Source organism: Pollicipes pollicipes, unplaced genomic scaffold (genome assembly GCF_011947565.3).
Source record: "Pollicipes pollicipes isolate AB1234 unplaced genomic scaffold, Ppol_2.1 Scaffold_6052;HRSCAF=7182_pilon_pilon_pilon, whole genome shotgun sequence".
Classification (NCBI taxonomy): Eukaryota; Metazoa; Arthropoda; class Thecostraca; order Pollicipedomorpha; family Pollicipedidae; genus Pollicipes; species Pollicipes pollicipes.
This window is the reverse complement of record NW_023596805.1, coordinates 11,438,952-11,453,730: the sequence shown is the minus strand read 5'-3', so window position 1 is coordinate 11,453,730 and position 14,779 is coordinate 11,438,952. Positions and strand designations below refer to the sequence as shown.

General features: G+C 48.9%; 1 protein-coding gene across 2 annotated transcripts; it reads left to right on the top strand.

Annotated features, from left to right (window-relative positions):
• Window positions 1–7: 7 nt before the first annotated feature.
• On the top strand, window positions 8–14,759 carry LOC119104650 (uncharacterized). Of its 2 annotated transcripts, none has more exons than XM_037228369.1 (5): window positions 8–113; window positions 6,143–6,300; window positions 12,414–12,575; window positions 13,164–13,287; window positions 14,143–14,759. In XM_037228369.1, exons 1-5 carry the CDS (start codon window positions 22–24, stop codon window positions 14,309–14,311), a joined length of 705 nt encoding a protein of 234 aa, XP_037084264.1. In that variant the 5' UTR covers window positions 8–21; the 3' UTR covers window positions 14,312–14,759. The 2 variants fall into 2 exon arrangements, with proteins under 2 accessions (XP_037084264.1, XP_037084265.1); XM_037228370.1 differs by having other exon boundaries at window positions 13,176–13,287; window positions 14,143–14,750.
• The last annotated feature ends 20 nt before the right edge of the window (window positions 14,760–14,779 follow it).

Here is a 14,779-nt window from a genome sequence, read left to right as displayed (position 1 = left end):
GGGGATCCACTGTTTCTTCCGATGACTATGAAGGGGGGCACCAAGAACGTCGGCTGGTCGTTGCGCGGCGTCAGAGTGGACGGCATCTCCGAATACAATGTGGTCAACGTCGGGTGAGCTTTCTCTCCAGCTTCCTCTTCATCTTGTTGAAATGAAGAAATGTGTCCAGGAGTTGGGAATGCAAAGCTTGGTTGGTCACAAAACCATGACTTCGTCCAAGTGATCATTCATTCCCAAGTCTACACACCATATAGTAGGTAACTGTAATAAGAAACAGGCCACATTAAAATGCATATGCAATCGAACTCGCTTTGTGAAGCCACCAAGGCAGTAATAAATGCGAGTTGTTACAAATGGACGATGTATTTGATAAACTTTAATCGAGAGATTTGGCTGCATACGCCCGCAGCATGTTTGCATTATACCGAGCAGCGTATTTAATTCAACAACGAATTACACGTACTTTCATTCATTTCGTTTTCATTCAAAGTTCAGAGTTTTAATGACACGTAACTTATGCGTAGATTATTCAACAAGTGTCTCGTGTGTCTACTCCCCTTTACAATGCTATGCGCCTGGTGGATAGTCTCCATACAACCCTGAACCACCCGCATTGTTCGCACGTGACTGCTTTGCTAAGCATACGTCCATCATGGCATCGATATCGGTGAAGATCTTGGGCCCCGCAGCTGCCATCCATTCCCCGACCCTTGGCCTAATCCCGCGTCCCCTCCCCTCCGTCTCACCCACCCGTCGCGAGTCAGCCGTGTTGCCGGGACGGCGGTGTCACCTCAGACATGGCGCCGGGCCTCCTTGCCGTGATCTGGGTTTAAAAACGGCAAGGCGATGCGGGTCGTGTCTGGGCTCTTGCGCGCCGCCATATACTACTCGGGATTCTGGGTCATTCTCTGTCAAATTACAGTCTCCCACTGCTCCTCTGAGAGGTGCCGGGGGGCCGACGGAATGTTTATGGCGACGACGGCCGCAAAATACCTGGATTCGTTCCTGGAGGAGGGCCAAGCCAGCACGTAAATTGCCCTGAGATGACACCGAATAGCCAAGGCATCGGTCTTTGCATTGTAAGCTCCCTTGAGGGTCAGACAGATGCTCCCCCTCCCTCACTCTCCCCCTTCCCATGGAGGCGCTACAAAGCGAAGGAGGTGCAATACAAGTATTCACGGTGACCCATCTGAGAGTTCAGTTTAAAGTTCACTCCCAAGCACAACTGTAGGTCAACTACAATGCCACGTTGCCCCTCGTACTCCACTCCTCCCCCCCCCCCACCCCCCACCCCACCCCCAAATAAACATCTAATTGGAGAAGCGCCACCGCAGCCGACATTTGCGCGTGAGAAGTAAACAAGTTATCTGCAGCTGCATTCTTAGCTTATTTTATCGCGGTTTGTCTGGTGATTCACCGACGGAAAAGCGCATGCTGCCGCCAGTATGGTGAGCTTGCAAGCGTGTTTAATGACTCTTTCAATTTAATCTGGCCGGAGAATGTTCTGGTTGTGCACATGAAAGTCGAAATGTGTTGTAGATCAATGGTAATAGTTCGGATTCGCTCATTTTACGTCCATGCAGTTATATCTTTGCGATCGCTTTGGATGGCCACGAGATTGAAGGACTCAAACGAAATATCCAGATATTTGGCCTGACCTGTGAATTTACCCAGTTACCTAAGGTCAGCTTTTGGACATGTGCAGTGTCAAACACTTCAGGCATATCTTTACTGCTCACATCAGTCAGATCTATCCTTCACTTATGAGAGATTCCGGGAGGACCCTTAAAACGTCGCCTTCTTCCGTCTAAAGAAGTTTTGCAAATAGGCCAATCCATTCCTGTCCAAGACACGGGAGCAAAATGATAGCTGCCCACTGCACCTCGTCTCCAAACAAACACACAAACGGGAATATCGCCCGCCCCTTCAGCTACCTGGCCTCGCCCGATCGCTCCAGCGTGCTCTAACCGGTATTTTCCGGTAACGTGCCTCGAGGCTGCCCCCCCCCCCCCCCCCCCCCCCCCCCCCCCCCCCCCCCCCCCCCCCACCCCCCCCCCCCCCCCCCCCCCAGTCGTGAGCTCACATCTGTCTGGTCACGTACTGCACGATCTCGCGGCTCGGCCCCGGACTGACAGGCCGCAGGGGTCACGGCACCGAGCGGTGTGACCAGGTCCGGGCCGAAGCGTGCCGGGCGGGTCCGCCGAATATTCAGCGCCGGACACGCGACGTGTTTGACGCGTCCCAGAGGAGAGAATTTGGTGGAAAGTCAGTTCGCTGAGTTATGATGACGTCAGCGAAGGCTTCCTTGCGAAGTTTGTCTCTACTTTCAGTCACTCGTGAGGTAGTTTCGCGACAGAGTGGACCGCCCGCCAGTTGCAGTCAGTCAAACTGCACAAGGTCATCGTCAGTGACCACTTGACAACCAAGAGCATTGCAGCCTCCGAGTAAACATCACCTTGATCTGACTTGACCTTTCTTCTAAATTTCTCGTAATGTGATGGCATGGTTTGGTAACGCAGGAATACGCTGCTTCATTGCGTGTCAGCCGGTACGTTATAGGGCTGTTGTTGCAGATGTTTGAGAGCCCGAGCACGTTCCAAGATTACCATCTTAAATGCACTCTGCATGATTTCTGACGTCACCAATCAAGTGAAAGACATCAATTCAACGACTCCTGGGTTGTACGAACTAAGACTATGGATTGCTGTTTGAAGTTTGTTATCCAACGATCAGGTGTCGGGACGTCAGACGGTTACTTCTGCCACTCCCCAATCTACCTTTCACTCCACCACCACAAGGTGTTCGCGTCTGGCAAAGCACCCCAGCCAGTGGTTACTTACATCCCAATGTGTACACTTCAATGCTTCGCTTGCGGCGGTCAGTACTATTTCTCGGACTTGCATGACGCTTATCTTTTTTAGTGTTCATGTGTACGTCTTTAACCGTCTGTCCATGTACATTCATTTCGTGAACGTCGCAAGATATCGGCTAGCTTTAGCTCATTTTACTTGATTTTGTATGATATGATATTGATTTGGCTTCTTTGATGTGATTGAATTATCACTCCGTTACCAGTGAATCCGAGTTAAGCTCATGTTTTCTTATTTGCTCGGAGGGCGGTTAATTACCTGGCGGGATTATGGGTCTGAAAAGTTGGAGACCGCTTGCCACCCCGACTAGCTTCTTTAAACATACCTTTCATGACTTTGGGTTCCTAAGCAAGTGCGGTATTTTAATTTTATTAAGCCTTAGGCATACCCGAGCTCTCGAACGTGGAAATGTGTTCTGTGGAAAATCGTTCAGAATGTTTTGACGTCCTGTGACGGGATACTTGATGGTCTTATGAACATATCTGAGGCAGTGGGTTGCCATGGAAGCTTTATACAATCTGAACACCGCGCAACTCGTTGACTAAGTCGCTGAACTATTTCCTTATCCCGAAGTGCACGACAGCGCTTCTTAACACGCGCCCGGGTGGCCGGTTGGTTACCCTTCGCTCGGGTAGGGGATCAATTTGACCCCTCTGAGATCTCAGGAACTAAGAGAGATGGGGACACCAAATTCACAGGGTATAAAGCAAAAAAGTTTGAGATTCCTAAGCCATGACCTTCGGGTTTAATAAGGTTAAACAAGGCCAAATTCCAGGTTGGTCTCTAAAGGGTCCCTAGAAACTAGACGACTGCTCCAACCAAAACGACACACTCACTTGAGGTCAGTACCTTGTTTGACCCTTTTGAAGGTCATGGCGACCAAAATCATACAAGACTGCTTTGAGTTTTGCACTTGAATAAGCTACAAAGACAACGCTAGGCAGTATGTTCCCAAAAACAAAATGTTGACCTGTGTCATTTCAGATCAATGAACTATACTGACCTTTTAAAAGTTCATGGAAGGTGTATAACGCGGTCCCTGTTATCAATAATTCGAAATGGGTACCAGAAGCTACCTCATACAGCAAGCCGTAAAGTAATAACACAGGTTAGTTTTGACCTTGGTCTGACCTTCATATCTGACCCTAGGTCAATGTAATTTTTTTCATTCAATTGTGTGTTGCCTAACAAAGTATCTCAGGGATGCATGACTTTGTCTAACACTCATTTGTTGGATAAGATTGAGCGATTTCCTAAAAATTGCCTTCGCTGAAACCATTGCCTGACTAGCCTGCCATAGGTCAGTGACCTTACAAGGACTTCTCAATTTTTGATGCCAGACGATCCGCTATTCAATTTTCTACAGCTATGCAAAATTTGGCGCGGTGTAACCGCGCCGTTCGGAAACCGTTTCGGAAAACCTTGAGGGGGTCAATTTGACCTTTGATCCGGCGCGTGTTAAGGCCTGTCGTAAACGACAACACGATTCTCTTTAACCCCGAAGCCTGTGCAAAAGTTTAAGGCTGTTGATACGATGGGAACGGCAGTGCGAGACATGAAGACAACCTTGATGCTAATGATGTAATCGTTTGATCCGGCCTATTACACGAAAATTGCACGCCTTGTAACCAAACCAATTATTCCGACGAAATAGTGGGCGTGGAGGCGAAGCGCTCGGATGCGGCGAAATTTAAGAGGTACAGGCATCGACCTACCATACCTGATGCACCGTTAATAGCCTCCTAATCTCCTCTATATCAGGTCCGGGGTTTTTCAAGAATGTGGCAACAATTGCATGCGCTGATGATTTCCGTCATGTCAAGCTCACCCAACCTTAAATAGAATTAACTTTATTTTGAATTATTTGAAGAAAGTGACTCTATTTCTCGCCACGAAATCCATTGAAAGTTAGAGGCCATGGCGTAGCAAGGCGTGAAGAAAATGCGGGTTTTCATCAGTCAGGGTACCCCACATATAACAGAAATCCCTGTGTGAAGGTCAGTTCAGATACTTGGCGCCAGAAGTCTTCAACTTCATTTCTCGAAAAGACGAAAATATTTTCCTTTAACAAAACAGCGTGGTCATGTGTTTACCATACAGATTATGTTTTGTATGACAAAGGGCACCCGTTTATGAAAATACACAGGTTTTTTGCATCATAATGGAGATGGTACAAATTGCCACAAGGAATTTTACCTCCCCACAAGAGCACCATCTTTTTTCGCCGGTGTCACTTTAAGTGACCCGTTGTCCATTGGCGAACTGGCGCGTTATTTTCTAAGCTGGTAATGCATGACTTACGGTAGGTCGCTTTAATATAGATGGTGCTCCAATTACGTCGTGTTTTTTTTCACGAAATTGGAGGACGGAAAGGGTTCCCGAATATGGAGGCTGCAAGGCGCGTTCACATTTCGTCGGTACCGAAAGTGGTGTCTGATAAGTGGTCCGACACCTCAGGAGACCCATTTTCGAAAACAGTGTTACATTCACGTGTCTATTTCCGCTGCATGCCGCAAAGACGTCCTTTTAAGGCGGATCGGCTGATCGCACACCACCGATGTCATTCGATATTTCCACCCTCTGTTTCCGTTTTTGGGAGAAATCTCGCACCGTTCCCTTTAAACATCGCAGGAACGCATCTAGGGAAGGAGCGCCAACCTTTAACCATGTTTTCTTTTGTGATCCCCGTGTGTTCCCCGTCTATGCGTGGTGAGTGCCCATTACTCCATCACGAGTTCTGCTGAAGGCCACTGAAGCGTCATGCTAAGGAAGGGGAGGCTCCCTAGCGAGATAAGCTCATGGTGCCTGTTTCCATCCCCTTTCCCCCATCCCTGGGTATTTTTCTGTATATCCGCCCCTCTTGTGCTAGTGTACGGGTGGAATAGACGCCAATATGTTTTTTTTGGCAGCGAGCTTGTATCTTTAACATGATGTAGATGCTGGCGCCACTACAGGTTCAAGGGAAAACAATGTGATTTCCCTACGCCTGTCGTCGCTGGTTCGCCACATCCCCATACCAATCAAAATGATGTTTGGCGCGGGCACAGGACCTGCTCGCTTCAATGAGCCCGTTCCATCTGAACGTATTGCGAGCTAAATGTTGGCAGAAATAAAGACCAGATCCCCTCGTCGAATTTCTGCGATTCCAAACAGGGTAAGACGTGTTGGCGTTACGTAAAACGTGGCTAGTGTTGCTCGTTACTGTAAGATCAAGGATGGGTTAGCCGAGTCCAAGCGCTATATTTGCGCCTAACCTAACTCATCGCCCACAGCGCCACAGCCGCCGACGCCCGTGAGCGGAAGCCACTGAAAGTAGTGAGTGAATGGACGACCAAGAGATGGCGTGTGGAGGTCAACGCTACGTACAGTTTGGCCCTCTTGACTGATGCTGTTTACGTCACACTGCTCGCCCGAATAAAGCTCGAAATACGTGAGTATCCATGTTTTCAAGCGCTGATGCCTATGAGCGCCAGCGTCACATCATTTCATGAATTGTTCCATAATTATTATTTACGCCTTTGCGGCTAGGAATGTGCTTGACTCCTCTAAATCTTAGGTGACTTCGAGTATTTAAGAAACTCAGTGTATGGGCTGATAGTATCTGAAAATCGCGGTCATCACTGATCCTGACCCCAGAACTTCAGTCAGGAATAATATTTGCTTATCATGCAGATCACAGCGTCGACCAGGTCGCATTTCGTGGGCCGGCTTGTGACAGGACTGGCAGTTCAACCAACTAAAACTAACTTCTGACGCTTTCTGGTTGTTACCGTTCTTATCGATTCAAACCAGCATACTTGGCAAAAGGTCAGACAGCCGTGATATTCCTTTCATATACATGATGTATGTGGTGCATCACCCATAATTGGCGCTCGAAGTAGCATTTAAACTGCTGCTTTACATCATGTCAAGCTCTGCGTTCGCCATTGCTTTCGATGTCTTTTGTTCGTTTTTTGGTTTTTCTGATAGAACCAGCTGTGACATGTTACCACTAAGATGAATGGATGCATTACTCAGCAAGCGATACACGCACGCACGCATGCGTGCACGAATGCACGCAAACACACACACACACACACGCACGCATGCATGCATGCATGCACGCACGCACGCACGCACGCACGCACGCACGCACGCACGCACGCACGCACACACACACATTATATATATATATATATATATATATATATATATATATATATATATATATATATATATATATATATAATGCATGGTCAACGCAAAAACCTCAAATCAAAAACCGTTGACCTCCAGGGTCCCCGAAGCATCACTCTAAGCTTTCTTCCTTTTTCACCGTTTGTTTACGATTCTCTGTGCGTCATTGAATTATTTTTTTTTGAATTTTTCATGATTTATTTACGATCCCTCGTGCGTCATTAAGTCCGGCTGCCTTCTGCATGCCGTTGATGTGAAGCTTTTCCACAAAATGACCTCCCCAGCTGACGGCCTGCTGCTGCAGAATGTATCGATCGACTGGCAGCGTGGTTGGTTAGGTGGTGGCTGACCCTCAACACTGTAAAATGTAAGACGTTCACGATCACCTTCAGGCGTGCTCCCGTCCAGACCAAGTATTCAAGCGATAGAATTGAGCTTGAAAATGCGTGTATATTTTATGAAAGATTTGTTTAGATTGGATTAAATGGATTACGTAGATAACGATTACGACTAGACAGATTACGTAGATTACGTAGATGCAGATGTAGATAGATTAGATTAAAATTAGCGTAACGCTGGATACAAAAGTACCCTTTGCTTGTCATGTCTTTGACATTGTCAGTTGGGGCCATCGAGCACTTGGTCTCCTTACTCGGTCTTTCCATGTCGGTACCAGCAGGTCAAAATTCAGCCAAAATGCAGCGATGGCTGCGTATTTCGCAAACATGCGATCGGCTAAAAAATATCGTAGCCTGGTCTGGACGGAGCGGCCACTTCTCACGCAGTGTGGGTCGATTGAGTGCAGCACAAGTTTCTTGCTTGGTTACCTTCTCAACCATTCTTCATGCCTCGTCATCCGCAGCCATCCAATGCCGTCATCCGCAGTTATCTCATGCCGCCATCAGCAGTGATCCGTGCCGTCATCCGTAGTAATCCCGTGACGTCATTTGCAATCATCCCATGCCGTCTTCCGCAGTCATCTCATGCCGTCATCCGCGGTCAGCCCGTGCCGTCATTAGCAGTCATCCCGTGTCGTCATCCGCAGACATCCCATGACGTCATCTGCAGTCATCCCGTGACGTCATCCGCAGTCATCCCGTGACGTCATCAGCAACAATTCGTGTCGTCACCCACACATCCATCCTTCAGTCAACGGTTTTTTGCCCATTGAAGCAGTTCAGAATACTCGGCAAACGTTGCAGTTGTGTTACGCGTAAACATCTGAATAAGCTACTCAAAGGGTTTGATATGGGATGTAGACCATCTTTACACATATTTGTAGACTGGCTTTTATTGCCCATCTCTGCAGCGTACCACAAACGCTCCCCTGCACGACTCTACCTCGGCAGTGAGCGACAGTGGCACGCCGCAGTCCGGTGGCCCTAAAGGTGTAGTGTGAGTTGTTTGTTGCGTTTGTGTCATGATAAAAGTGGATTTAGAGCTCCTGATGGCCTAAAAATGAAGGTGAGAGTGTTATGGTGGAGAGAAGATGCTGAATACAATATCAGGGCCTCAAAATAGCGTAAATCGGCCTTACGTAAAATATTCAGCTGAGGTCATCTGATTGAGCAGCCTCGTTGGACCTTGGATAGGTCTCGCGGTCAGTGAAAAAGCCGAGCGATCCGTTTTTAGGTGCTGTGGTTCCAACTTGCCTCTTAAGTGTATTTCTGTCATCCAAAGGTAAAACCCTGCATGTTAATTTTTAGCCATGTTGCGTTTTTTCATGTCATCTGATTTTCTACTCATGCTGAGTTCGGCTATTCAAACAGATAGTTGAAATTTCTCAAGCTTTTAGCACTTTCTTTTAGCTAAAGGTCTCTGAAAATTTCAACAATTTGTTTAAGCATCCGAATTCAGCATGACAAGACAAACCAGATGACATAAAAACGCACAATGGGTAGAGATGAACGTATAGGGTTTTACCTTGGGACTGTGGGTTTGCTTTCCTGTGCATTTGCGACATTTGCGCTCGACTACCGCCAGCCTGTCAGGTCTGGTCAGGTGAGGTCAGGTTAGGTCGTCACCTCAAGTCAGCTTGAAACTGTGTGGTGACGCAATGAGTGTCACTAGCATTGTGCGAACTAAATCGTAACTAAGTGGCTCGACCAATGCACGCATAGGCAAGATAATAACAGTGAACAAGTCATGGGCATATTTGTGCTGCAGCATGACTATACATGAACAGCTACAGTTATTCCGCGATTTCTTTCACGCACTTCATCAAAAACAAAATCGTGCACGTTAAAAACACGTCATGCGGCGGCAAGCAAGCAGTGCTACTGACGGGACCGTCTATATCGTCCAGTCTGGTGGGCAGCGCCTCGCGGGTGCCAGAGGCGGTAATGGTCGGCGGCAGGCGGCTCCAGGATGACGTCGCGTGATACGAAATGATGAGGTATTGAAATTTAGCGATGCCGGAAAGTGCACGAACGAAGCCTGCATGCCTGATAGTATGCATGTCGAATGCCTTGCTAATGAAAGAGCCCGAGGCTACAGAAACTAATCAGTGAATACGTAATCTAAGTAGATCAATGCAACTATAACTTTTCGGGAGTCTGGGCAACGCAGGAGGTCCTTTGAGACAATGTAGAAAAATATCCTGGTAACTCCCGTTTCTGGAGCGTCCTAGTTCTCAGAAATCAGTTCTGCGTTATTCCCGGCCGCAAGGTTGAAAGTGTAAGAATGCTGGCATGCGTAATTGGTTCTGGAATCCTTATTAACCAAGAGAATCATTTTTTAGGCGGAGAAGCCTAAGGGAACAACAGAGGCCTCTCCATTCTCCCCGCCGAAGGGGCGCCAACCCAGCAAGGTCATGGTCGGGGTCACTGAGCCCGCCCGGTGTGCTGCCGCCTTGGAAAAGGCGACGCGAGCATGTGGTTTCAAGGCAAAACTTTCCTCGCCGCTCAAAGGCGTGCTGCTTCATATGCGAACTCGAGGCCTTCATGGGAAATCGCACAAAACAAACTGCATTAGCGTACCCGTATATTTCAGAATAATGGAATCGAAATGATGACATTCCAGCGTCAGTTATCACATGATGAAATCCTCGCGTCAGCTGTCACATGATGACATCCTCGCGTCAGCTATCACATTTCTTGGCCCACACCACAAACTGTCTGTGCCTGGCCGCTTGATTTCTACTGGTTCCGGACTTCACCATCAACAAAGCCGATGACATTTTTTCAACTCTACCTGTGAGGTCATTTCACTACGCTGACATTTCTCCAAACGGCCAGGAATGTCCCATAAGAATCTGCTTATGTCCATGCCGATCGATGTCTTTTAAAACACTCAGCTTAGAACTCCAGCAAGACTAAATCAAGATCTATGGGACCTGCGCACAAATACGCACTGCGTAAGGCCCTGTTTTTTGTAAGGCTCTGTTTTGTGACCCGCTTATCGCAAAGCGAAAATGCACGAAGAGAAAATGCTTACAATACCACTAAATAACTGTGTACACCATTTAATGTGATGCCCATGGTGCATCCTATCTCAAAATGATGTGTGTTTTAGAGCACACGTTGTGACCAACACATTCGGGAAACGGGCACACCTCCGTAAATGTCGATTCGCGTCTGGTACACCTGGTCAACGGGGCAGACTTTCCGGGCGTAGCGCACTGATGCTCGTGTCTTATTGTACTGAGAGTTCAGCTTGCAGCCACACTTATCATCCCCATGCACTGGGTCCGCCGACGGTGCGCGGCGGGCTGAAGCGTCAGACCAGGCTGAATGTGCAGGGTGCACTAAACAGGGCCATCCGAGATTGACTGTTTAAGCCAGGCTGAATGTGCAGGGTGCACTAAACAGGGCTATCCGAGATTGACTGTTTTAAACCAGGCTGAATGTGCAAGGTGCACTAAACAGGACCATCCGAGATTGACTGTTTAAGCCAGGCTGAATGTGCAGGGTGCACTGAACAGGGCTATCCGAGAGTGACTGTTTAAGCCAGGCTGAATGTACAGGGTGCGCTAAACAGGGCCATCCGAGATTGACTGTTTAAGCCAGGCTGAATGTGCAGGGTGCACTAAACAGGGCCATCCCAGATTGACTGTTTAAACCAGGCTGAATGTACGGGGTGCACCAAACAGGGACATCCGAGATTGACTGTTTAAACCGGGCTGAATGTGCAGGGTGCGCTAAACAGGGCCATCCGAGATTGACTGTTTAAACCAGGCTGAATGTGCAGGGTGCACTAAACAGGACTATCCGAAATTGACTGCTTAAACCGGCTGAATGTGCGGGGTGCGCTAAACAGGGCCATCCGAGATTGACTGCTTAAACCAGGCTGAATGTGCAGGGTGCACTAAACAGGGCCATCCCAGATTGACTGTTTAAGCCAGGCTGAATGTGTAGGGTGCACTTAACAGGGCCATCCGAGATTGACTGTTTAAACCAGGCTGAATGTGCAGGGTGCGGTAAACAGGGCCATCCGAGATTGACTGTTTAAACCAGGCTGAATGTGCAGGGTGCGCTAAACAGGGCCTTCCGAGATTGACTGTTTAAACCAGGCTGAATGTGCAGGGTGCGCTAAACAGGGCCATCCGAGATTGACTGTTTAAGCCAGGCTGAATGTACATGGTGCACTGAACAGGGCCATCCGAGATTGACTGTTTAAGCCAGGCTGAATGTGCAGGGTGCACTAAACAGGGCCATCCGAGATTGACTGCTTAAACCGGCTGAATGTGCGGGGTGCACTAAACAGGGCCATCCGAGATTGACTGTTTATACCAGGCTGAATGTGCGGGGTGCACTGAACAGGGCTATCCGAGAGTGACTGTTTAAACCAGGCTGAATGTGCAGGGTGCACTAAACAGGGCCATCCGAGATTGACTGTTTAAGCCAGGCTGAATGTGCAGGGTGCACTTAACAGGGCCATCCGAGATTGACTGTTTAAACCAGGCTGAATGTGCAGGGTGCGCTAAACAGGGCCATCCGAGGTTTGACTGCTTAACCCGGCTGAATGTGCGGGGTGTACTAAACAGGGCCATCCGAGATTGACTGTTTAAACCAGACGACGAAGCCCTGTTTAAGAGCAAGGTTTGCTTTAGAATAGCGCTGCACAATGCTGCTCCCATGGACTGTTCTAAGGCTGCAGCTTTATATTTGCAATTAGCACCTTTGCCGCTATCATCATAGGGACCTGCACTGGCATTCATAATGTTATAAACTTACTCACCATTCCATCCGGCATTTCACATGGATTCGACATATGCCCATGATCATGAAAACAAACGTTTACACATGCAGCCACCACGCCATTAGCACTGTCTTAACAGGAGAAAACCGTGGCCAGCGAAAGTTTCCCGCGGCGAGAATCGAACACACACCTGATCCAGAAATAATCGCCTCTCCACTCGGCCACTAGCGGACGTGCGGATGAAGTTCAGCGCCTTCGTCTGGGGCGAAGAGCAGCCCGATCCGGCCATCGTCCGCTTCTTCACCGAAGACAAGCTCTTCAACCTCGAGTTCAAGCCGGACGACATGAAAATAGGGGTCGACATCGCCTCTCTGCCCTCAATAGCTTCCAGTGAGTGACGCGTTTCATTATCGAGCTGTAGCCATGGCTAGTATGAAGTAGAGAAGCCATGTATATTATTTGAGCACTTAACGTGCGGTCTACTCAATCGACGCGCTTTCCGCGTCATTCGGGCTTGTCGAGGCAATCCGTTGTTGAGGCTGTATGACGTTGCCTGCTCCTCACCCTGACAAGAAAGGTGGGCGCTGCGGGGAATCAAACCTTGCATCCCTGATTCACCAGAAGCGTAGCTGAACCGCTGCACTACCCAAATTTTCAAATTTTGGGCCCAAATCTGCTTTTCGCAAATTCCCGTTTTTGGCTGTTCAGGGGCGTTTTTATTCATGCATCGATGAAAAGCGTAAACGCTTGCACATGTATTAGCATGAACCTCAATTTTAAGCACAAAAATATGGCTGCAAGTGGATTGAGGCTTCAGTAAAAAAAAGTTCGTTTTCTTCAAAGGCAGGGCCATCTCATTGCCGGACAGCGCGGAAGGCCTCCGGCTGCACAGGCGTTCCATCCGTGCTTTCCACAGGCTTTCCATCCAGTCGGCACTGATGGATACCGCCACCTCGTTGACAAACAACGTAAAAGCAGTTCTTATTCCAGCTCCCGCCTTGAACGAGCTAGTCGAGCTGCACGTCCGGTACAGGGCCCTGCCGGTAATGTGGCCAGCCATCAAGCAGGAGGTGGGAAAGGTTTTCCAGGACATCACGAACGGGTGAGTTGCATTAATTCCTATGCACGGAAGCACGTTTTGTTTGAATGCATGAGCCGAAACTCGCAAACTGCAGACTAATTCTAAGTTGCACCTGGCGGCATAGCACGACATAGTACTGTGCCGCTGCCTATAGTACTTGACGCCTGTAGTCTTCGGCTCGCCACAGCGTCTCTTCATGAGGCAGAAATTACTGTTCATGCATATGGTTTTCTCCTCTTTTTGTCTCTCTCAAAGCCACCATGATCCATAAGCTACAAGGTAATTGACTATTAGCCGAGAAGCACAACGACCCTGATCTGATCTCTTTCGCTGGGAGTCCCCGCTCCGGTCCGGGTGGCTGATCCTTCCAGCAGCTCCTTCGGTCTGATCCCCGGGCTGTGTATGCCCCCGCCTCTGGCTACTCCAGTCTCTGTGGGCTGTCCAGTCGTGGCGAAAGGCGATTGGCGATTTTACGTAAAGTAGGGCATCAAACAGACATGATTCATGTCTGTCCTTTAACAGAGCGTATAGGACCTTCAATCATTGTATTAACGACATATGAGTCAAACGCTTCGGTCTACACGTTTCGGTATGCTCATTTTGTGTCGCTTGTGGCTGTGTTGCAAAACAATCCCGACTGAGACCCTGAAATGGTCAGTCATCTTTCTTCAACAACAGCATTTCCTCGTTTTTCGGACGGCAGCTGCTCAGCCTTCCGAATGGTTTTCTCACACCGACACGCTTTCCCGGTGTGTACGAGGCGCCACCTATTCGCACCATGCTCGTCATTACCGCCGCCAAGCACGTGACAGGCTCATTCATCGGCACCATCGCGCCAGAAACCACCCTCGCGCTCATTCCCGCCGCCGTCCCCAGGGAGGTGATCCGAGTGATCATTCGCTTCCTGCTGCTCCGCCGCGGTAACAGTCCCCCGGCAACGCCGAAGCCGGCGGTCTCGACGCCCGCAGCCGCCGCGGCCAAGACAAAGCCCTCCAGGATATCGGAGAGCATCACTGGCCAGCCTGACAAGAAGGGCACCGCCTAGGTCGGCGAACGGCGTGACACAAATCTCCCCCACTAACGTTTCGATCATGCGGTCCGTTCAGTGGTCACCTCAAGGATGGGTCAATCACGGTGCGGGCTCCACCGTTAAACTCCCTCTTTGAAGGGTGCCAGGGGTGTTCCGGGGGTGCTCCAGGTGCAGACCGGAGAGTTCCACCGGAGTGGCAGGCGTCGTTTTAGTGCTTTGAAGTCAACCCCAAATATCCGTTTTGCATGCAAGTTGTCACGCCTGTTTGGTAGCTCTGCACGGCCATAATGAAGTCTGCCATTGCATTCATCGCGGGAGCCGATCAACCAGCCTTGTTTAATACACCATCGAATGAGCGATGCCTTGTCTTCACACGGAAGCCTCATCACTAAGTTTGCTGTGGTAGTTTTCTTGGGCAGTTCAGTTTGATTTGCTAGATACCCCACGTACACGCACATAAAACCCCCATAAGTACTGAAGGAG